Genomic DNA, 24060 nt, shown 5'->3' with positions numbered 1-24060 from the left:
CCAAGTTACCTTATTAGTTTTTGAGGATTGAACATAAATCAATTAAGTTGTCCCCAAATAAACATTGTGAGTTGTGTTGTTTCTGCTCATTTTACTTAAGTAGTTTGAACAAATATTAAATATCATTTTGGATTGAAGGCTAAAGTAAATAAACACCCATTCAGAACTCAAAAAGCCAAAATATCTTTTGTAAAAAGTTTAATAATAATAATAATAATAATACAAATTAATTTTTGCTTATAACTTGTGATTGGTAGGAGAAAATTTCCAACTTGTAAAAAAAATTATGAATATTTTTGTTTAACATTTTAACATGACAGCGCAGATATCAAGGTCCCATAATGCATTTCAAAACAGTAAATAAACTGACAGCAGCCATAAATCACGAGCTCCAGCCAGCTGTTGATCAGTGGATATTTTTGCTGATGTTAATATGTTTGATCCCAGAGTTTTACTTGCAATTTGATTACATGTGTTTTACTCAACTGACCTCCCTAAAACACAAACTTCATGCGTTCTTTGATATAATATTAATTACATTTAGGTTTAACAGCAGTCAAAATTTGAAGTTTTATTTTATTTTAATTTTATTCTGTTTTCAATTGCAACAAAACTGATAAACGTATGTGGCCATGTTTTATTTTTACATTTTAACCAAAACAATCTATTTTATCCTGAGGCAGATTTAGTAATTTGGGGGCCCTATGCAACAGTCTTTTATTTAAGTATTTTATTTGTATTTTATTTGTACTTTTTCTTACATCACAAATATTTTTATACATTTTATCTTAATTAGGTCTCTACATTTTATTTTTTTCTTAAAATCTTTTTTTTTTCCTTTTTCTTTTTTAAATTTGTAAAAAAAAAAAAAAAAAAAAAAACTAAACTTTTATCTGATATGACTGCTGTACTGCTCTATGATTGAGGTCAGGGAGATATTTGCACCGATGTAATAATTACGTAATCATTTTATTTGTTAGACCCTTATCATACAAAATAATGTATATTATTTATAGGTATTATTTATACTTATATTTATTTATTATGGCTCTAAACAGCTGCCTACCTGGCTTGTTGGTTAAATCCGCCCCTGATTTTATCATTTAAAAGTTGAATTTCTTTTCCAAAGTTAAACAGAGCACTTTTAGAGCTTCCAGAAATAAGAAAAAAAAGCAACGCAATCTCACAGCAATTCATAACTTTTTTATTTCATGGCAAATTTTGATAAATCTGTGTGACATTCATTCAAACATTTTAATAAAGTTTGCTCACTTCTTAATGACAGTTTTATTTAGGTTTGGCATATGTGGCATGCTTCTTTTTAAAAATCTTATGCATTTGCAAGAATGAAATCGCATGAATTCATTAAATAGCCACTCCTCTGAAAATATGTCGAATATGTTTCCCCGAGAGATTGGGCTGGATGAAAAGACTCACTTGTGTTCGCACTTGTGACTGGTTGGATTATACAGGTTAAACTTTTTCAAATCATAAAATGAATCATATCATAGTTATTTCCTGATGTTTATATTTACATTATACTTACATTATACATGCACAGATAAAATAAAAATAATATTAATAATAATAATATTGCATTTTAACTGAAGGTGCCTTTCTTGACACTCAAGGTCACTCTTTATAAAAGCAAGGACAGTCAGTTCAGATTACAATCACAAAATATAAAGACAATACACTACCTGGCAAAAGTTTTGTCGCCTTTTCAAGTTTTAAGAACAACAAATAAAACCTTGACTTCAAGATGATCATTTGTTATAAGTGGCTTATATGAAAGGCAAAGGCCTCTAGATAACGCTTTTTTTACCAAACTAAAATATGATCATACCTTAATTTGTAACTATTTAATAAGTGCAGTAAGGACTTTGCTTAGACAAACGTCTTGTCACTTAACAGAAATAATGTATAGAATATAAAGTCATGGTGCTGCGCAAAAAGATTAATATTGTGTATGACTCCCATGAGCTTGGAGGACTGCATCCATACATCTCTGCAATGACTCGCATAACTTATTAATAAAGTCATGTGAAATGGCAAAGAAAGCATTCTTGCAGGACTTCAGAGTTCTTCAAGATTCTTTGGATTCATCTTCAATGCCTCCTCCTTCATCTTACCCCAGACTTGCTCAATAATGATCATGGGCTGGCTAATCCTGGAGCAACTTGACCTTCTTTGCTTTCAGGAACTGGATGTGGAGGCTAAATTATAAGAAGAAGAACTATCCTGCTGAAGAATTTGCTCTTTTCTGTGGTTTGTAATGTAATGTGCAGCACAAATGTCCTCAGGCTATTAATGTTGTCATCCACTCTGCAGATCTCTCGGACGGCCCCATACTAAATATAACCCCAAACCATGTTTTTTCCTTCGCCAAACTTGACTGATTCCTGTGAGAATCTTGGGTCCATGTGGGTTCCAATAGACCCTCTGCAGTTTTTGTGATAATTGGAATGCAGTTCAACAGATGATTCATCAATAAAATCTATCTTCTGCCACCTTTCTAAGTGATCAACTAGAAGTCAGGTTATTATTAGTTGCTCTTATAACCGGGATTGACGACAAGACTTTTGTCAGGTAGTGTAAAATACAATACTATTTAGAGTTAAAGAGAGTAGGCTATATGTGTAAAGTATGCACAACATATTATACATGTAAAGTTTTTCCTTTTAGAAGTTGTATCATTCTCAAGCCAGGTATCAAAATAGGCTTTCAAACATTGTCAAAATCTCCAGCTAGTCTTTGGCTCGGGCGCTCTGGCCTCCTGCTAAGAGCGAAAGAGTAAGTTTCCCTCGATCGTCAAGTGTTTCTCAATAATGTGCTGTTGGAGCTCTGTCTAAAGGAGTGTGATGAGGCAGTGGTGCCCGGTGACAGCTCTCCAGGAGGGTGTCATTAGGGCGAACGCTGTAAAGCTGAAGAGTCTGAGTGTGATTGACTTGTCAGCCCATTATGAGGCTGTAGAGGAATTATTGGCTCGCAGGCGGAGCGGCTTGAGGACGCGGATCACGACGCTTGCAGTCCAAACTGTTCGCAACTGTCTGCAAAGTTTATAAACCAATCCTCCCGTGAGGGTGGAGATGGAGCTCTGTCCAATTTTGATTGTTGCCCAGTGAGTTTAAACCTAGCGCTAGGTTTAATTTTGGAGTCAGGGTGGTGGAGTTAAAGGTACACTGAAAAAAAGGATTGCATTTACTACATTTTTAAGGTGATTACAAACAATTTATATGAACTGAATTTAAACAAATTAGTTAAATTAGTAATGTTTAATTTATTTGTTTAAATTCAGGCCATATAATGTTTTTGCAACCACTTACATAACGAAAAAATAATCCAGTGAACATTTTTTTTCTGTACTGTTATCATTTACTGTTTTCTGTAATTTTTTTTTTTTTTTTTTTTTTTTATGAAGAAAGAGTCTCCTAAAAATGTTAAACTCACAGAGAGTGATCATAATCAATAGCAATGTCAGTCCCAGGCTCTGACAAGTATCACATGTGATATTATTTTGTAAAATATTTAAATGACCATTATATTAGAGCCAGTTCATGATGTGCCCAGTCTCTTCCCGTCTTATATTTTGCAAATCTTACATTTAAGTTGGGTCAGTTAATTTATTTTTTAGAGCTATAAAATGGAATATTTAATAATAATAATAATAATAATAATAATAATAATAATAGGTAACATTTTTTTGATGGTCTATTTAAGTATTAGTAGACTGTCTGCTTAATATCTGTTGATACTGCTCCTTCAACAGACATTTAACTGACTATAAGAAACTTTGCAAGTACATGTCAAGTTACAGTAACCCTAACCCCAACCCCAATTTAAAAGTCTACTTATAATCTAATGAGAATTAGTTGGCATGTATATAGGCAATGTAACTTCAATTCAACAAACAGACCATCAAAATAAAGTGTTACCTACAGTGATAATACAGGCCTGAAGCTCAAAAGGGGTGGTTCTTTTGGTGGAACCTTTTTGCAGCTATATGCTTCATTTTCTTTTTATTTATGAGATTTAAATACTGAATTTAGGTTACATTTTAGAGACTATTTTTAGTTGAATTAGCTTGTCAGATGGTCATCATAACCACACTTTTTAAAATTGTGGTTATGATGTTAAATTAAATGTATTAACTGTTTATTAATTAAATACTATAGTCTTTTGTAATTTATTAGGCACAAAACAAAATGGCCAGCACATTCAACTTTTCTTAGTCAGAATTTGGCCATTTGAATAATAAAACATTAAAACGTAATAATAATAATAATAATAACAACAACAACAACAACAAGAATAATAATAATAATAATAATAATAATAATAATAATAATAATAACAATTATGAACTTCACAATTTTTTCTAGCCTTTCTTGTAAAAAAAAAAAAAGTACATTTGAAAATTCATTGATAACAACTATTGATTTTAATATTGGCAGTTTGGTGGTTCACCCTTTTTTTCAAAAATAAGGTCCAAGATTTTGAATAAAAGTTACTGGTCAAATATTTTACCTATTTAAAAACAAAACAGTAGCGAAAGATGACTTCGCTTATGTCACATTTTTTCTTGCACAGCTGGATGTTGGACTCTTGAAAAATTAATGTTTGCATTAGCCAAAGCCACACCAGAATTCTGCTTGGTCTTAAAGACTTTTTCAATGGGCCCTTTGTACAAATTATGATGGCGTAGCAGTCAAAATAGGACAAATGAGCTCATGAATGGGGCAAATTCTGGACCTTTGTCAGTGAGGGTGGGTCTTCCGAACCTCCTGTGGCTACAGGCCTGTAATAAGAGCTGCACAATATATTGTTTCCGCATTGATATCGCAATGTGCACACCTGCAATAGTCATATCACAAGGCATGCAATTTTGAGTCTGAATCATAGTTAACCAGGAGCTACAGATTTTGTATTTAATTATTGTATTTATACAAAAAATTTTATATAATATTATAATATATAATACAGAATTTATAAGATTTTTTGCAAAAAAAAAAAAGTTTTTTTATACATAATATTTGTTTACATTTTTACATGTTACATTTTAAAGTGAAAACAAGAATATTTATCTCATACATATATCGCATGGCAGATCATTTTACTTGTCTTAAGGAAAAACTCTTAATTTGACATTTCTTCTGAAGTTGAAAACAAAACAACATTTTCACCTGATCAGAGAATTTGTAGATATTTGGACTAGAAATGAGACAAAGCAAAGTATGAAAAGCATGTTTTTATTTATTTAATTTTTTTTTTTTTTTTGCATTGTAATTATTAAATATTGATACCTTAATACTGTATTCATATCTCAGTATTTCTTACAAAAAATTAAATATCACAATGTAAATTTTTTTCAATATCATGCAGCCCTAATAATAATGATTTATTGTTTCAAGAGTTCACACTTAGATATTGCTCGATAATATTAGGAGGTTTGGCATGCTGTCTTAGTAGAAAATCCTGAGCTCTGAGATTATTGAGCCCAGGGCTTCTGCCTGGTCAATGAGCATGTAAGGGGGTATGAAATCAGGTAGTTCTTGAGAGCTCCCCCTGGTAAAGGTGGAAAGGGGGAGATAGGAGTGGATGGGGGATTCTTCAAAAAATGAAGATATGGGAATAATGCTAGTCAGGCTATTTATAGTGAGTTTGGAATGATCCGACTGGCTGATCAATCATATCACATGCTCCTCTTGAAATTAGTTTTTGAAACGTCACTTAAATTATATAATAATGTAGTCAATTTATTTTGTTATGTACAGTAATTAAAGACATTTTAATTATTCTACTTATAATGAATTATTTGTGGGTTAGGGTTCTTATGATGTAATCTCAAGAAGTAACCAGCCAATAGGTTTCTAACAGTGAAGACAGTATTTTAGCATTTTAGAGTTATCTGAGATACTATAGCAGAGTCATTCTGAAGGATTGATGAGATTCTTGGCTTACCATCACAAAAGAGACCCTGCACAAAAGCAAGCTGTTGTATTGCAAATGTATTATATCTAGAAATGTATTATATCTTGTTTACAGTTTTTTAAAGGGATAATTCACCCAAAAATGAAAATCTCCTCATTATGTATTCTTATTCATGCGGTTTAAGCCTTAATGAGTTTATATATATATATATATATATATATATATATATATATATATATATATATATATATATATATATATATATATCATTTGAACAGAAAAGAGGATATTTTGAAGAATGCTGGATGCTGGCACCCATTAACTTAAAAAATTACTATCTCTTTAAGAACTCTCATACACACCAAGCAGTTAAACAGTTTATGTCAATAGATAATACAACTTGCGTTGGGGTGAAAATGTTCAACCTGTCAGCTTCTGATGTGTGCAGGCTGAATGAAGTCTTAAATGATTTTAAATGGTTTTAAAGATTCTTCAAAGGCAGGAGCTTTTGAGTGACACTAAACAGGGAGGAGGTCACATTCCTTGTGTGCACATGCCCCAATGTACAGAGGCGTCTCTCACTGGGAATTATGGGTAATTTGCACTGATATAGCAGTGAGAAAGGGAAAGGTTTGGGAATGTGGCAGCTTGTGGCAGTGGATGAGAGACTATCAGGGTCAGGGAAGCGTAAAAAGTTTGGTAAAAATTAATAATACCTTTAGAGGCCGTATATGGCAGTGACTGCGTTAACCTTTACTTTTAGAAAAACTACTCTTTTTTAAATAGGCTCATTTTTTAAGTCAAGCACTTTTAGTTTAGCTTAGGTTAGCATAAATTATTGAAACGGATTAGACCGTTAGCATTTCAAACAAAAAGCTGAGTTGGGATTATTTTCCTATTTTCTGTTAAGCTTGAGGGCTCTATTTTTATAATGTAGGTGCGAAGTCTAAAGCACATGGCGCAAAAGCATTAAGACCGTGTCTGAATCCATTTTTGCTATTTTAAGGATGGAAAAATACACTGCGCCCTGGAGCATGGTCTAACAGGGTTATGGTTGTGTTTAAAGCATAACGTGCATTAACACAATCAGAGTCTCCTCTCTCATTCTCTTTTAAAGTCGGATGTGTCAAGCCACAGCGAATTTGCTATTTACTGTACATGGCAGCTTTTGTAAGTGGAAAAACTGAATGCTTTACTAGTGAGAAAACAGTTAAATAGACCATCTGCATCGTGAGGATAAAGAATGAGCCTTCTCCATTCGGCCTCTTTACTTTCTCTTTCTCTTTACTTTAACTCTTTACTCTTTTACTTGCGTGCATAAGGAAACAGTGTTATACAAACTCCACTGAAGACATTCATTAGCCTACATTTAATTTTGTTTGTTAAGTGCAAAGATTTGTTTCAAAACTATTTCTAAATTCTGTTCTAATTTCCAGTAAAGAAACAAGAATAACGAAATGTGGTCAAAAAGCTGAGTAAAGCAGGTCGCACACCAGAAGCGCCGCTCGGCGGCGCGCCGCGCAGCGCCATGTATTTTAGAATTCTAAACATAGGTTTCTATCAGGATACACACACCGGCGCCGCAAGTCGGCGGCTGTCGGCGGCGCCCGGCAACGGCTCAGGACGCAGTTCATTTTTCAGCCGCGCCACAGAGCGCCATCTGATTAGTTTCATGTTAAATATCATTCGAATATGCGTGTCTGGTGTGCGATACTTTAATCTGTCATGTACGCGCCGTGTCGCGGCACCGAGCGGCGCTTCTGGTGTGCGACCTGCTTTATACACAAACACACGTCCTATTCTTATCTTATGGTTATGCAGACACCTCTAAAATCTGAAAGATGGACAAATCTAAAGTTGTATTTATTCAAACAAAGTGGTTTTTATGTCGAAAATAATAATTTATCTAACATTTTAATCCTTTCATTTTTTTTCTCTTGTAGAGATATTCGTGTATTGCTGTACATCCTGTGTGTGTTAAGCCATGTGTAAGTGTTTTGACCTGCATAGGTTCATAACTAACTTTCTCAAGAGGTTTGAGTTGGTGAATGGCGCGGTATGTTTCAGTTTATTAAAATAGCAACGTGCCAACAATGCGCCTTAACACATCTCCTTTTTAGACTGGAACACCCATGAGTCCACAAAGTAGCCCAAATGGATTTGCTATTTAAACAACGTGGTGCAAAACATGAAAATTAGTGTTGCGCCTCTCTGAAAATAGCAACAAATCACAACAAACAGGTCTTGCTCACGTATTGCGTATTGCTTCTAACTTATTGCGCCGGGTGTATGATAGAGCCCTGAGTCTTCTGAAGTTACACCATGCACTAACTCTTCTAGATTGATATGGCTAGGAATTATACTCTCATTCTGGTTAATAATAAGGAACTTTGCCACGATCTAGATTTACCAAAATCTTTTTTCAGAATTTATTACTTTATTTATCAGACTTTTTTTCAGTGAATATAATTTTGGTAAAGGGCATTGTATTTCTGACACATGTTTGAGCCGTATGGCCAATCACAATGCACACAGGTGCTGTAGTAATGTACAGTATGTAAAAAATGTGTTTTACACATTACGGCATGCTAACTATACATGTGCATATAATAAACAGAAAAATTACTTTTCAAAATAGTATCAAGCAATTTAGCCAATGAACACAACATAACCTGCTTCCTCGAGTGCAGCGGATCCATCCATCAGCTCATTTCAAACTTTAATAAAGTTTTCTGTCATCTCTGGTGTGTTCTTTACATCCTCCCCCTCCCCCATCTGCGTGCGTTTGCCGCATTCCCACACTCTCAGAGTGTTTTTTAATGTACTCTGGATGGTCCTTCACTGGTCTCCTGGGGTCACTCTCTCCATGGCCATCTGAAACATAGCCAAAGTTTTGATTAATTGGCTTACAAAGCATGTAACGTTGAAAGGATTGGTATGTTCGCATGTCCATTTTAACTCCCCTATTCCCTGTATCACTGTACAATATTAATAAATCTGTTGTGGAAATGTTTGAGCTCCTTTTCCTGTTTCTCCTCCACCTGTCTCACAGGAGTTGATCCCTGAGTTCTACTACCTGCCGGAGATGTTTGTAAACAGTAATGGCTACTGTCTGGGTGACAGGGATGACGGCGTCCCTGTTTGTGATGTGGAACTACCAGCTTGGGCGAAGAAACCAGAAGACTTTGTCAGGATCAACAGGATGGTGAGTCAAACTTGCTCCCTAAGTTCGACAAGCTGTACTGTAGCACCAAGAATTGTCTGTCCAAGCAAAATGTTAAGTCCAAACATAACGATAGGTACCTGTAAAAATATGTAAATGCATAGCTCTGTGCACTCTCTTTGAGCAGAAAGAATTACATCATGTGTTCAGACAGTAATGGCTTTATCTTGTTTTTTTTTAGTTTGATATTGTAATTACTATCTGTAATATAAAGGTGTCTCTTTGGTGAATGTTGCGTGATGTATTGTTGTGATTTTTTTATTTTTTTTTGGGTTTAAATTGGCTGGAGTTGGACGAAGGATTTGGGTAGGCAGTGCTATCAGGCTAACATTAGCATTTTCCCAAGATCTCCTTTTGCACCATTATATTATGCAGAATTCAAACCACACAATGCATAATATTATGCGGTTTGGACTACTAAATTGTTGAACAAGAAACTAAGCATCCCAATCAATCATATCTTGCCCAGTACACACTGCACTGAGAGACAGTCACAAATGCTGATTCTGCAAACAGTCTCAGACAGATGGTGACACTGATTCAACAAAACTAGATAAAATGTCTGTTCTGTTGAAGTGTGAATTGCTCTTATAGGAATAATTCTAAAAATTTGCGCAAAACTACTTGGTGATGTGTTTTTATTCTGGCTAATACACATGATAAAGATGTAAAGTTCTTAATATTTCTTGCTAAAAATGTTTTTGATGCTTAATATACTTGTGAAGAAACTTTAAGTCTCAATATTATGCCTTTGTGACTTAAAAAGTATATATAATGTCTATATACACTCACTGGCCACTTTATTAGGTACACCTGTCTAACTGCTTGTTAATGCAAATTTTTAATCAGCCGATCACATGGCAGCAACTCAATGCATTTCGGCATGTATGCATGGTCAAGACGATCTGCTGCAGTTTAAACCGAGTATCAGAATGGGGAAGAAAGGTGATTTAAGTGACTTTGAACGTGGCATGGTTGTTGGTCCCAGACTGGCTGGTCTGAGTTTTTCAGAAACTGCTGATCTACTGGGATTTTCACACACAACCATCTCTAGGGTTTACAGAGAATGGTCCGAAAAAGAGATAATATCTAGTGAGTAGCAGTTCTGTGGGCGCAAATGTCTTGCTGATGCCAGAGCACAAAGGACAATGGCCAGACTGGTTTGCTGAATAATAAAAGAATAAAACGAACACACTTTTAACCCTTTGACGCAAGGGCGTAGAATTGGCATGGACTGAGGGGACGTGTCCCCACCAATATCCACCAATTACTGAAATAATCTTACCAATAATTTAATCAACTTAAAAATGAAATAATGCTCCGTCAACCCTTAGTACATGTGCACAAAGTCAAGTTTGCTACAAGTTCACTGTCATACTACTAATCAAGACTGTACAATTAATCAAAATTCGGTTTCAATTTTGGCCTCCATGATTATGAAAAACAGTAATCGGGATAAAACTGGAAAGTTGCATTACACATCTCTCAAAATTATTTTACATTCATACCTCCTCAAATCCTGCAATAAAATCATGTAAATTTATATTTGCAGCATGGGATGTGATTGTTATTCATATTATTAAGTGTTTATTTTATATAATTAAGTATTTTATTCATGTTTTAAAAGCGCGAAACAGAATTTGTGCTGTTCAATGCTTGCGCTCTAGGGATGTAGACTTATGTCCCCACCAATGTCAAGAGCTAATCTTAGCCTATGCTTTGATGCGTCCGATAAAACTGTGACTCCTTTGATCAAACAGCATTGGATGTTCTCTGAAGCTTACGATGACACCTGTGTTTAAAATGTTTACTCTAGTGCATTGTGTCATCAGACATTAAAAATCAATCTGCTTGACGCAGAGCCAGAGAAAGAGGCGCACGGCGCTTGCGGAGCAGATACGCACGGGAGAAGTCCTTCTGCAGACCAGTGCTGTTGTGTTGGCATTTCAATTCCTGCAAACTCAGGAATTTTTTTAACTAAACTAAAATAATTATTACAAATGTGTTAAAATGTGTGCTCGTATTAAAATGATGTGCTTTCGATATATAAAGTTATTTGTTTTGTAAAGCAGAGTGTCTTTCGGTTTAGATTGTTACCTCAGATTTAAGCCAATTAATTTGGATTTGATTGATATGGCGCAAGACACAGAACAAAGACTCAAGCAACTTTGCCATGCTTGAAGCTTAGAGGTAGAATAAAATTAAAGTTAGTCTCTGTGTGCACAGTTGGAGAAACGGCGAATGGTACCCCGATCTGCCTAAAAACAGTGGTTGGTGCACGGTTAAACACGAACTTCACAGTTCACTTAAGATGTGATCTCATTTGCAACAAATTACGGAAATACTGCACGTATGAATAAAGCACTGTATATATGCATTTAATCACTCGCTTTTCTGAGACACATACAGTAAGCCTACTGTAAATGACATGCAGCAGATCTAATTTTAAATTTAAATATGTCATTCCAAATCATATATTTAAAATACAAGTTACAAAATATACAAAGTACAATGTTTAGATTACAACTATATTTCAACATTAATATTTAACAAGTACAGCAGTTTTCTTTTCACCTTTAAAGAACAGTGCTATTTTTAATTAACTTTTAAAAACACATTTTAAATTAAACATAGTTTTTTTTTTGTCTGCAAGTACAGTTAATCTTCAAACTATGTATAATGTTTAAAGTGGCTGACAGTAATACATATTCATAATAATAGTAATTAATCTGCCTCGTTTTTTAAATGTGCAGTGCTGTAGCTGCTTTATTAGGCCTACTAGGCTACTTGATTTCAGTCCTGGTCATTATGGTGGTACTTGGAGAGAAGATTTTTCCTCTGAGGTGGTACTTGGTGAAAAAAGTTTGAGGACCACTGCAATAGAGCACCTTTGGGATGTGGTGAAATGGGACATTCGCATCATGGATGGGCAGCCAACAAATCTGCTGCATCTGCCTGATGCTATCATGTCAAATGTTGACCAGAATCTCTGAGTTATAATTCCAGTACCTTGTTGAATCTATGCCACGAAGGATTAATTCAGTTCTGAAGGCAAAAAGGGGTCCAACCCGATAATAGTAAGGTGTACCTAATAAAGTGGCCGGTGAGTGTAACTAGGCATAATTTTTGGTTTGTTTTATACAAGCCATTTTCTATTAAATTTTTCAGGTTTTATACCATAATCTGCAAGAATTACCCTAGTAAAAAAAAAAAAATACATATATATATATACATATCTTTTTGTTGAGACACTTGATAGACATGAAATGCATTGAAAACACTATTAAACAAACAGTGTATTGATTCAGAAAATGTGAGATAAGAGCTGTCCTGCTAATCTAATATCCCTCTGCTGGCTATATTACATCAGCTGATGTCATGTCTAAACCGAACCTGCGATCTTAAATTCGTATTGCAGTATTTAATCTGCAATCCATTTCCTTCCTTCTGTTCCCCTGAGATCACACTCATTTGTTCATATGATACAGCATCCTCTGGTGCTCTGCAGGCCTCTGCGTGCTGCTCTTCCACAGTGAAGGTCGTAATGTAGTTCACTGCTCGATACTAATGTAATCTACTGCTGACCTGAATGATGTCACCGAGGACAGGCCTGGCCACTGTCCCTTATAATGTTACCCTAATGCCGGCTTCATCAATCATGATTTGGCCCACAGCAGACAGGACCTCATGGGTGTGTGTCCACCTTGCAGTATGAGGTTGGGTTTAAAATGTGTTCTGTCTCATATAATACACATACTCAGAGACTTGGAGAGATATGGGAAATGTAAAGTAATTGTCAAAAGCTTTGACACTCTGAGTAAATATGAGCTGTAAAATAATGGTCCATTAGTTAATGTATTTATTAGTTAATGTATTAACACATTAGTATTAAAGTATGAACAATACTTACAGAATTAATCATAGTCAGGGCCAGACAAAATCTGCTGACATTTTTAGCTTTTTTTTTTCTTTATTTGCTTCAGAGTGTGTCATTTATTATGTTTTAATTCAATTTATTGCCACTGATTTAGTGCATTAAATATAAACCCTCAATGGCCACTTTATTAAGTACACTTGTTCAACTGTTGTTAGGTCAAATTTCTAATCAGCCAATCACATGGCAGCAACCTGAATGTATTTAGGCATGTAGACATGGTCAAGACGATCTTCTGCAGTTCAAACCGAGCATCAGAATAGGGAAGACAGGTGATTTAAGTGACTTTGAACGTGGCATGGTTGTTAGTGCCAGACAGGCTGGTCTGAGTATTTCAGAAACTGCTGATCTACTGGGATTTTCACGCACAATTTTCCCCAGGGTTTACAGAGAATGGTCCGAAAAAGAGATAATATCTAGTGAGCGGCTGTTCTGTGGGTACAAATGCCTTGTTAATGCCAGAGGTCAGAGGAGAATGGCCAGACTGGTTTCAGCTGATAGAAAGGGACAAAAGAACATTGGAAAAATCAATTCTATTGTCCACCAAAATTGTCCACAGCATACCTGACGGTCAGATGGTAGGGTCAGAAATTGTTGTCAACAACATGAAAGCATGGATCCATCCTGCCTTGTATCAACGGTTCAGGCTGGTGGTTGTGTAATGTTGTGGGGGATATTTTCTTGGCACAATTTGAGCATTGTGTCAGCGCCACAGACTACCTGAGTATTGCTGCTGACCATGTCTATCCCTTTTTGACCAGTGTACCCATCTTCTGATGGCTACTTCCAGCAGGATAATGCACCATGTCATAAAGCACAAATCATCTCAAACTGATTTCTTGAACATGACAATGAGAACACTGTACTCAAATGGCCTCCACAGTCACTAGAACTCAATCCAATTGAGCACCTTTGGGATGTGGTGGAACAGGAGATTCACATCATGAATGAGCAGCCAACAAATCTGCTGCAACTGCATGATGTTATCATGTCAATATAGACCAAAATATCTGAAGACAATTTCCAGTATCTTGTTGAATCTATGCCACAAAGGATTAAGGCTGTTCTGAGGGCAAAATGAGGTCCCGTCTGGTACTAGTAAGCTGTACCTAATAAAGTGGCCGGTGAGTGGATATATGCCATATAAAAGTATATTAGGGGTGTGTTTTTTGGTCTATGTTGTCTGAGGAACATGTGTGTGTTTGTGTGTGTGTGTGTGTGTGTGTGTGTGTGTGTGTGTGTGTGTGTGTGTGTGTGTGTGTCCACTGCAGGAAACACACTTGACCTTTTCAGCTGCAGTGACAGTGCTGTGGTGTGTATGTGTGTGTGTGTGTTTTGTGGAGGTGACCTTTCCTCTGGCCTCATTTTTTTTTCCTGGTTTAACACGTTCAGCTATTCAGACACATACACATGCACATATCCAAAGATCACACAAGTAGCTGTCTGTTAAAGCGAGGTTTTCTTAAAGAAAGGACTTGGGGTTGTCAAAACACCTCAGATACTTTTTGACATGACTACTTGACATGAGCCTGCAAACTGTTCACGTCTCAGTTTGGTTCCTCGCTCTTTTCCGGTATAGCTCTGAAATGCATTGTGTAGTGTTTCCAAATCGCTGATTTAGTGATGTCTTTACACGTTTAAAGATAGTTTAAATAAATAATTGGCTAAAGCATGTTATTATGGTCTTTTTTTTCATATGTATGGTGTGAAACTGTCTGACATTAAAATTAAATTAACTTAACTGATCATAACAATTCTGTTCTCATTCCTTAATTCAGCACTTTTGTGGAAATAATGTTTGTAAAAATCTCCTAATCACTTATAATTTATTTAAAAATGCATTTAACTTATTTTATATGTAACTTTTTACATTTTAAAATTCATTTCAACTCACTTTTTATTTAAAATTCATCTAAATGAACTGAACAAATATGAAATCTAATTAGAAGTCAAAATTTTGATTTTGAGGACTTTTTTTCCAAAAACAAGTTTCATAATGTCAGCTCACACTTTGTAAAAACTGCAATTGTTTTATTTACTAAGGGTAATCAAAAAGATTTTAAATGTACAAAAGATTTTAAATGTACAACGTGGAGGCAAAGAACTACCCAACGCAAATTGCATTTAAAGTCCTTGGTGGTCCACTACGATATGATATGGGTGATAGTTGGTGGTCCACTACAATATGATATGTTAAACTTTAGTTGATGTGTAATGTAGCTGTGTGAACATAAACATCTCTGAATGTAATGTGATCAAAGTTTAATGCCAAGGGAGACTCTAGCTGCGTCACAAATCAGATACTTAAGCACTATTCTACGCCATTTTGTAGTATAAATAGTGTAAGTAGTGCGTTCACACTGAAAACTCTAAAAAAAAAAAGTAATAATAATAATAAGTGCACTTTAATTACCCGGATGATGCACTTATTCAGCCGGTAAAATTAAGTGTGGGATGATGGACACTTCACTGACTCAACGACCGCAGGTTTGCTCATGTAGCGGAAGGGGTGGAGCTATCGGGCGCACATGTTGGACTACTTTATTTGTTTTGGATGGTGAAAGCAATATTCTCATACGAGAGAGATTATAGCGCCTCCCAATAGTGAATGCCGTTATACTCATGGCAGGAATTATTTGGTATTTTTAGCTGACCAATCAGAGCCTTTCAAAGGAACTAGGAAATATGACATTTGTTTTCATGTCAGCTGAGTAGCTGTATATAATTAAAGTAAGATATTATACAAGTAAAGCATGAGCACACATTGTTTTGCATCTTATAAACAAAATCAAGCATTAAAATACACTGTGGACCATCCCTTTAAATTATTTGTCACTTGTTGTTATTAATTTCTTGTTTTGTGGTCATCTGCCAACACAAGTTAAGTTACTATTAACATACAAGACAAGTAAATACTATTTATGCTCTTGGCAGTGCAATATTAGACCAAATTTTTATTACCACACCTTTCATCTCATCACTTCAAATCAGTCAGCACATAAGAAAGAGCGTGAGAATGTGTTCATGTAAAAACACAAATACACTACCTGACAAAAGTCTTGTCGTTGATCACAGTTGTAAGAGCAACAAATAATAACTTGACTCCTAGTTGATCATTTGGAAAAGTGGCAGAAGGTATATTTTTCTGATGAATCATCTGTTGAACTGCATCCCAATCATCACAAATACTGCAGAAGTCCTATTGGAACCCACACGGACTCAAGATTCTCACTGAAATCAGTCAAGTTTGTTGAAGGAAAAAATCATGGTTTGGGGTTACATTCAGTTTTGGGGTGTGCGAGAGATCTACTGAGTGGATGGTAACATCAACAACCTGAAGTATCAAAACATTTGTGCTGCCTATTAGAATACAAACCACAGGCGAGGGCAGATTTTTCAGCAGGATAGTGCTCCTTCTCATAATTCAGCCTCCACATCAAAGTTCCTGAAAGCAAAGAAGGTCAAGATGCTCCAGGATTGGCCAGCCCAGTCAGCTGACATAAGCATTATTGAGCATGTCTGGGATAGACAAAAAAGGCATTGAAGATGAATCCAAAGAATCTTGATGAGCTCTGGGAGTCCTTCATGAACGCTTTCTTTGCCATTCCAGATGACTTTATTAATAAGTTATCTGAGTCATTGCAGAGATGTGGCTGCAGTCGTCCAAGCTCATGGGAGTCATGCACAATATTATTTTTTTCTCCAATGCACCATGACTTTATAATCTATACAGTACATTATTTCTGTTAAGTGACAAGACTTTTGTTTAAGCAAAGTCTGATCTTACTGTCCTAATTAAAACATTAAAAATCATGGCATGATCATGTTTTATTTTGGTAAAAAAAGCGTAATCTAGAGGCCTTTGCCTTTCATATAAGCCACTTCTGATACCAAATGATCAACTAGAAGTCAAGATATTATTTGTTGTTCCTAAAACTTTTATCAGGTAGTGTATATCTAATAGCTCATAGTAACATGTGTTAGCTACCCTTTGCAAATTTTTGAGTTCACCATTGGTTGCTAGCGAAGCACATGTCAGTTTTCTTAAACAGATGAGTAAAGACTCTGGTTGCTATAAATACTACCACTGTTTGAATTGTGATCAACACTGACTGGAATCACCTGTGCAATGGACAATTTTATTGCACACCTTCCAGCCAATCATAATCAAGAATTTCAACATACCATGGAACAAAAACAAGCACATAGATATTCCATGTTTGAATATAGTCCTGCAATATTAGCAGAATATCTTCTTTTCAGTTCTATGACAGAAATAAAATCATACTTATTTATAAGGTCTTTAATTCCTAGGCTGATCTTGCTAAAATGAACTCACAAATTCTGTTTCAGTAAAAGTAATTTTATTATGTGTCTAGTATTTTAATGCAGTTCTTCAGTTTCTTAAAACAATACAGTTTTTTTTTCCTTGGGTTACTTGAACAGCCTATACATTTTTAAACAGTCTCCGACTCGGTTTTGTCCTTAGATCTTGTCCTTTATTTTTCTCTCTCCGCCGCTCTCTTTCTCTCTCTGTCTCATTTAATCCCCTCTTTCCCTCCTTGTCTTTGTGCTCCCTTTCTCTTTCTCTCTCTCTCCTCTACCCTCCTGCCATTTCTTCCTCTCTTTCTTTCACTTAGTGTTCCCATCTTTGCATGTGTCACTTTGGATTGTAATGACATGCCCCGGGGGGAACTGAGCCCCTGCGCACCACCGCTTGCTCTGTTGGTAATAGCTGTTATTTCTGATGTGAGAGCGAGTGTGTAAATTCCAGCAGCCCTGGGTGTGTTTGTGTGTGAGAGGAAGGGGAAGAAAAGTGTGTCTTTGTGTGCCGCTTTGTGTTATTTGTTCATTCTATTGTTTTTTTTCCTTTATATCAGCCGTGATGATCTATAAAAAAGAAGCAATCCTGATCCATCTATCTATCTATCTATCTATCTATCTATCTATCTATCTATCTATCTATCTATCTATCTATCTATCTATCTATCTATCTATCTATCTATCTGTCTGTCTGTCTGTCTGTCTGTCTGTCTGTCTGTCTGTCTGTCTGTCTGTCTGTCTGTCTGTCTGTCTGTCTGTCTGTCTGTCTCTGTCTGTCTGTTTGTCTGTCTGTCTGTCTGTATCTGACTGTCCGTCCGTCCGTCCATCCATCCATCCATTCATCCATCTATTCATCCATCCATTCATCCATCCATCTGTTTGTCCGTCTATTTGTCTGTCTGTTTCTATCTGTTTAGTTTTATTCTGTTTTCATTTAGAGCTTTTTTTGCATAAAATAACAAATCTATCTATCTATCTATCTATCTATCTATCTATCTATCTATCTATCTATCTATCTATCTATCTATCTATCTATCTATCTATCTATCTATCTATCTATCTATCTATCTATCTATCTATCTATCTATCTATCTATCCATTCATCCATCCATCCATCTGTCCATCCATCCATCTGTCCGTTCGTCCATCTGTCCGTCCGTCCATCTGTCCGTCTGTCCGTCCGTCTATCCGTCCATCTATTCATTCATCCATTCATACTCTATCTATCTATCTATCTATCTATCTATCTATCTATCTATCTATCTATCTATCTATCTATCTATCTATCTATCTATCTATCTATCTATCTATCTATCTATCCATTCATCCATCCATCCATCCATCTGTCCGTCCATCCATCTGTCCGTCCGTCCATCTGTCCGTCTGTCCGTCCGTCCATCCGTCCATCCGTCCATCTATTCATTTATCCATTCATACTGTATCTATCTACAGTATCTATCTATCTATCTATCTATCTATCTATCTATCTATCTATCTATCTATCTATCTATCTATCTATCTATCTATCTATCTATCTATCTATCTATCTATCTATCTATCTGTCTGCATCTGTCTGTCTGCATCTGTCCATCCATCCATCCATCCATCCATCCATCCATCCATCCATCCATCCATCCATTCATCCATCCATCAATCCATCCATCCATCCATCCATCCATCTGTCCGTCTTTTTGTCTGTCTGTCTGTGTTTCTATCTGTTTAGTTTTATTCTGTTTTCATTTAGAGCTTTTTTTGCTCAAAAATGTTAGCAGATCCACTTCATAACTATGAGGATGATGTTATTAAACAATTCTAATTAATAATAAGACGTTATTATTATTATTATTATTAATTTTAACAAATTTTTATTATTTCAGAAGAATTACAAGACACTGATCAGTTGCACAAAATGATATGTTAAACATATAATAAAAACTAAAAAAATTACCCCAAATATTTGAACGGTAAATATTTGTTATCACAGAAATTATCATTTACAATCTAGTCTCTAATGTTGTTGTCAAGCTGTTTTACTCTTCTGCATCAGCGAGTGTCACCGGGAGTGTATGTTCATCTGTATGTCTGTGTGTGTTTGTCTTCATGTTGTGTATGTGTACCTTTCACCTCTAATTGCCCCGCTCTCTTTGACAGGCCTTGGAAAGCGAGTTTGTGTCGTGTCAGCTGCACCAGTGGATTGACCTTATTTTTGGCTACAAGCAACGTGGGCCCGAGGCGGCGCGTGCCCTCAACGTCTTTCACCACCTGACCTATGAGGGCTCCGTCAACCTCGACAGCCTTGCCAGTGATCCGCCGTTACGTGAGGTAGGTCGTCTGTGGCAACAAGTTGTGGATAACATCTCTTTCCTCCCATTTTTATAATTGGACTGTGTCAGTAAAGGCTGAAATGCTTTGAAAATGTCACCAGAAGTGTTGGGGAAAGGTACTTTTAAAAGTAGTGCTTTACAATATTGACTTACTTTTTAAAAAAGGTTGCTTATGGCTTCTTTTCATCTTTAAAACTAATGCTACAGGGCGGTATGACACCATTCCTTTTTCGCACTTACCAGATTGCTTTTTAAAACACTGGTTTAGGTAGGGGGTGGGCGGGTCAATCTGTGCTTTTAAAAACACTATTGGTTGGGTTTAGGGAAGAGGGAGGGTGTCGGTCAGTTGGTCAGTCAGTCAGTCAGTCAACAGTGGTCTCTGGTGGATTTACTCGAGAACAGCAGGTGCGAATGCCACACGCAAGAGAAATTTGAGATCTTAAAAAGCGTACAATTCGGCCTCTGGTGCATTCACGAAAACAAAAACTGTAGAAAACATAGCTCCTGGGACATAATTTGTTCCCTTCAGAAAACTATATATGGGTACGTACTCAGAATGAGCTTGGGTTGAATTGTTGAACAAAAGTGTTGAACAAAGTGAATGTGCAAAATCATTCCCTGACCTAATATGGTGCTTAATAGAAAACAGAAATACACCAATACACAAGGTGGCGCTGCACAGAACGCAGCATCTCATTTCTCACAGGACGTGTTCTCTGTTCTCTATTCTCTGTTCTTGTGGTCTCCTGTTTGTTCTTCCGAGGTAACTTGCCAAGACCGGTCTCCACAAGAACGCGAGTCCGTTCTCTGCGTTCTTCGAATTGAGAAACAGTCTTCATGTGCTATCAGACAGGAAAGTGCGATCATTGTGAGCAAGATGAAACTGTGGCACATGCAAATATGAAATGTGCCAGGTATAATAGAGAAGGGAAAGTATTTATTTTAAATTTGAACTACAAATGAATTTTACAGAACAAATCAGATAAGGACTGTATATAATTTTTTAATGCTACATTTAAGGATTTAGATCAAAGAAATGTAGGAAGAAAGTTTGTATGTTATGGCCCACTCTCCTAAGCAGCAGGTGGCAGTAATGCACCTCGAAGTTATAAGCCAACTCAGCAATAAGAAGAAGAAGAGGAAGTGTTCATGTGCTTGTTAAAACCATTTAGATTTTATTTGTTAACTAGTAAACAAAAAGGTCAAGTAGCAGCACCACCAAGTTGGGTTTACTGTAACTTGAGCAGCTCCAGGCACATACTGTAAACAAAATGCAAGGTAGTTATTGTTTTTCAACGTGGCGAGTCAAACCAAAAATAAAAAAAAAACAAGCCAGAATCGTTGTTGGTGTTTTTAATACACTTTTTATACCTGCTGCTTTGAGCGCAGGTGTGCACGCTTACATTGTCACCCTTTGTTTAGTCACAAGGTGTTAAATGTTAGCAATTAGCATGAGCTAAAATCAATTGAGGTAAAATTGGTTTAATATTCACACATTCAGACTTCATCCTTCATAATATAATTTTACAAAATATTCTTTGCAAATACTAAATAGTGGAATCATATTAGCAGCCAACAACTATCAGTCAATTAAATAGTGCTAATGTTGTTTTCAAGTCATAGTTACATGTAATTTAAGACCCAATATTCAAAGTACCATATACATTAGTGAGCATGTCACAAGTTGTCACTGAACAAATGTGTGAATATAAAACTAAGTTTACCTTAATCTAAAATCACCCCAATGTGCATGGGCCTGTTAACAAAGTAACTGCCATTACTATTTTAAAATGTAACTAAAATATTTTTGGAAATGCCAAAGTAATTGATATATTTGCTAGCACTTTTGCTAAAGTAATGGCTAAAAGTACTGTGTTTTGCTAATGACTAAAGTAACTGTGATACTGCACTTTTGCTCCATTGACTTCCATTCAAAGTCTAGTATGACTGTGGCATAACAATTGTATATTGGCATTCAAATCAACATTGTCTCACTACCGTTTAGTGTTTAGATGAACCTTATTTGAACGCTTTGTTAAATGTGAATAAGTAATTTCAACCACAGCTTTTGTATCTTTTATGGGGTGTTTGTCATTTGATTGGTCTGAAGATCTGATGAGAGGTTGAAGTGCACTGTGATGTCATGTACGTCTTTGTGTCTTTTAAAAACGAATTGTGTCATTTTTTTGGAGCGTACTGGCTTATAGTTAAGTTAAAGACTAACATATTGACACTAATTTCAGTTCTGATTTCAAAGTGAATTTACGTTTTCCAGATGCAACAGGTCTTAAAATAGTGGCATAAATATGCAAAATCAGTACTGGTGAAGCGCAGATCAAGCATGAATGAGCTCAGTGTCAGTTGAATATCTCTGAGAGACTGTCAGTATGTGTCGTTCAGATCCTGCCATGCAAATATGTCCTCTGGGAAAAGAGAAACTCAAAGTGCTTACTCATGGGTTTCACGTCTACTGTATTTTCTATCATCATGAAAAATGGTTCAGTGCTTTACTTAAAGGTGCAGTAGGTGATTGTCTTCAAAATAAATTTTTTTGTGCTGGTTGAAAGTCTCCAATAGTACTCATTCATTCATTCATTCATTCATTTTCTTGTCGACTTAGTCCCTTTATTAATCCGGGGTCGCCACAGCAGAATGAACCACCAACTTATCCAGCAGGTTTTTACGCAGCGGATGCCCTTCCAGCCGCAACACATCTCTGGGAAACATCCACACACACACACTATGGACAATTTAGCCTACCCAATTCACCTGTACCGCATGTCTTTGGACTGTGGGGGAAACCCACGCAAACGCAGGGAGCACATGCAAACTCCTCACAGAAACGCCATCTGAGCCAAGGTTCGAACCAGTGACCCAGCGACCTTCTTGCTGTGAGGCGGCAGCACTACCTACTGCGCCACTACGTCGCCCCCTCCAATAGTACTGAATAAAGTAAATGATCTAAATGTATTTATATGTATTTTTCATCCAAATAAATATTGTCGGGCTTACAATTCCCATAATTTTGACAAGTAGCCCAAACTGTCTGTCAGCAAATATAGATTTGTACAACAGCGCATCTCTGTTCACCCAGATCCAGCAATACGGGGGGGCATGCGTGCCACACGTTCATGTGCACACGAGACACATTGATAAAATTAAATGCTGAATCAGCTTGTTAAAATCCTAAATCAATATTGGATGTTACTTTTGCATACTGGAGGAAGGATCACACCATGGCTGAAGAATTTCTTTTAGACAGGTAATGTTATGATTTAAAACTATTTTAGTCACGCAAAACTTATGTAGATTTTTTATGTAGATTTTGTTCTTTGATGTGACTATTTTCAGTTTCATAAGGCCTTTTAAAGCATTGCTAATGTAGATTTTTTATTTAGTTTAACAACAAAACATAAATAAAAATGTTATTCCGCCTAGCCTGCTTTACTGAGCTGAGGTTATTTTTATATTCACATTGGTTCAACTATGACAACCTGCTCCCTATATTGTTTATCATGCTACTCTGATTATTTGGTCTGAAATAGCATGTAAGTATGGCTTTGTAATAAATGTAATTCCTGCACTCTGCCGGCGAAACACTAAGCAAACATGAGTCATTTTAAGACAATGCGCATAAGAGAGACCATTATGACAAGTTTTGCTAACTACACAACTGAAAACATGCTAGATATAATACAGTTTTTCATTTAGAATTGCAATATTATAAAGAACTATAAAGTTGTCTAACTGGCGCATGACATAAACTAGTGGGTTGTCTGCTGTCATCTTCAAAGTGCGCGCGCTCTTGTTGCAGTAGACGTGGCTTTTAATGGCAGGTGAGGGACTGTGTTTCAAAGATATTAGGTTAACCTGTTAGCATTTTGGTAAATCTCCTACTGCACCTTTAAAGGTTTGTAAAAGATTGTGCTATTAAAGGCATCTGGTATATTTTTAATGCAAACAAATATATGTAGTTTTCACACTTATCACTAAGAGTCGCACTTTTGCTATTTTACTATTATTCATATTTTGAGTCATTTACATTTTACTCTTCTAAAGCATTAAAATACCATAGTATGTTTGCAGATATTAAAAAAAAACATGCTAAGAGAGCATTCTTTTTTATCTGAAAAACAATGCTGAGGTCAGATATTCTGCTTTGAAAATGTCTGTTACGTGCCGAAACTGCTGTCTTTGTTTTGGTTCTTTTAAGCCGCCCCCTGCCACTTTAACCAATTATATTTCAGCACCCTGTGTCGCCTTGTTTATAATCACGTATTTCATTCATTCATTTGTTCAGAAAGGCTCTCAAAACATTTGCCCGT

At 36.0% G+C, this 24060-nt stretch overlaps 1 protein-coding gene across 13 annotated transcripts in view; it reads left to right on the top strand.

Annotated features, from left to right (window-relative positions):
- Positions 1–24060, top strand: part of nbeab (neurobeachin b) — a 770985-nt gene that overhangs the window by 491574 nt on the left and 255351 nt on the right. For 11 of the 13 annotated variants that reach the window (XM_073923810.1, XM_073923809.1, XM_073923808.1 and 8 more), the window contains 2 exons: positions 8984–9136; positions 19563–19733. The exons of the other annotated variants lie outside the window; for them this stretch is intronic. In XM_073923810.1, coding sequence (XP_073779911.1) covers positions 8984–9136; positions 19563–19733 — 324 coding nt within the window. The remainder of the gene's footprint in view (positions 1–8983; positions 9137–19562; positions 19734–24060) is intronic. 13 annotated transcript variants of the gene reach the window in all.

This window comes from Danio rerio, chromosome 15 (assembly GCF_049306965.1).
Source record: "Danio rerio strain Tuebingen ecotype United States chromosome 15, GRCz12tu, whole genome shotgun sequence".
Taxonomy (NCBI): domain Eukaryota; kingdom Metazoa; phylum Chordata; class Actinopteri; order Cypriniformes; family Danionidae; genus Danio; species Danio rerio.
Note: the sequence above shows the minus strand (reverse complement) of the source record. Positions and strands in the feature narration are given on the sequence as shown.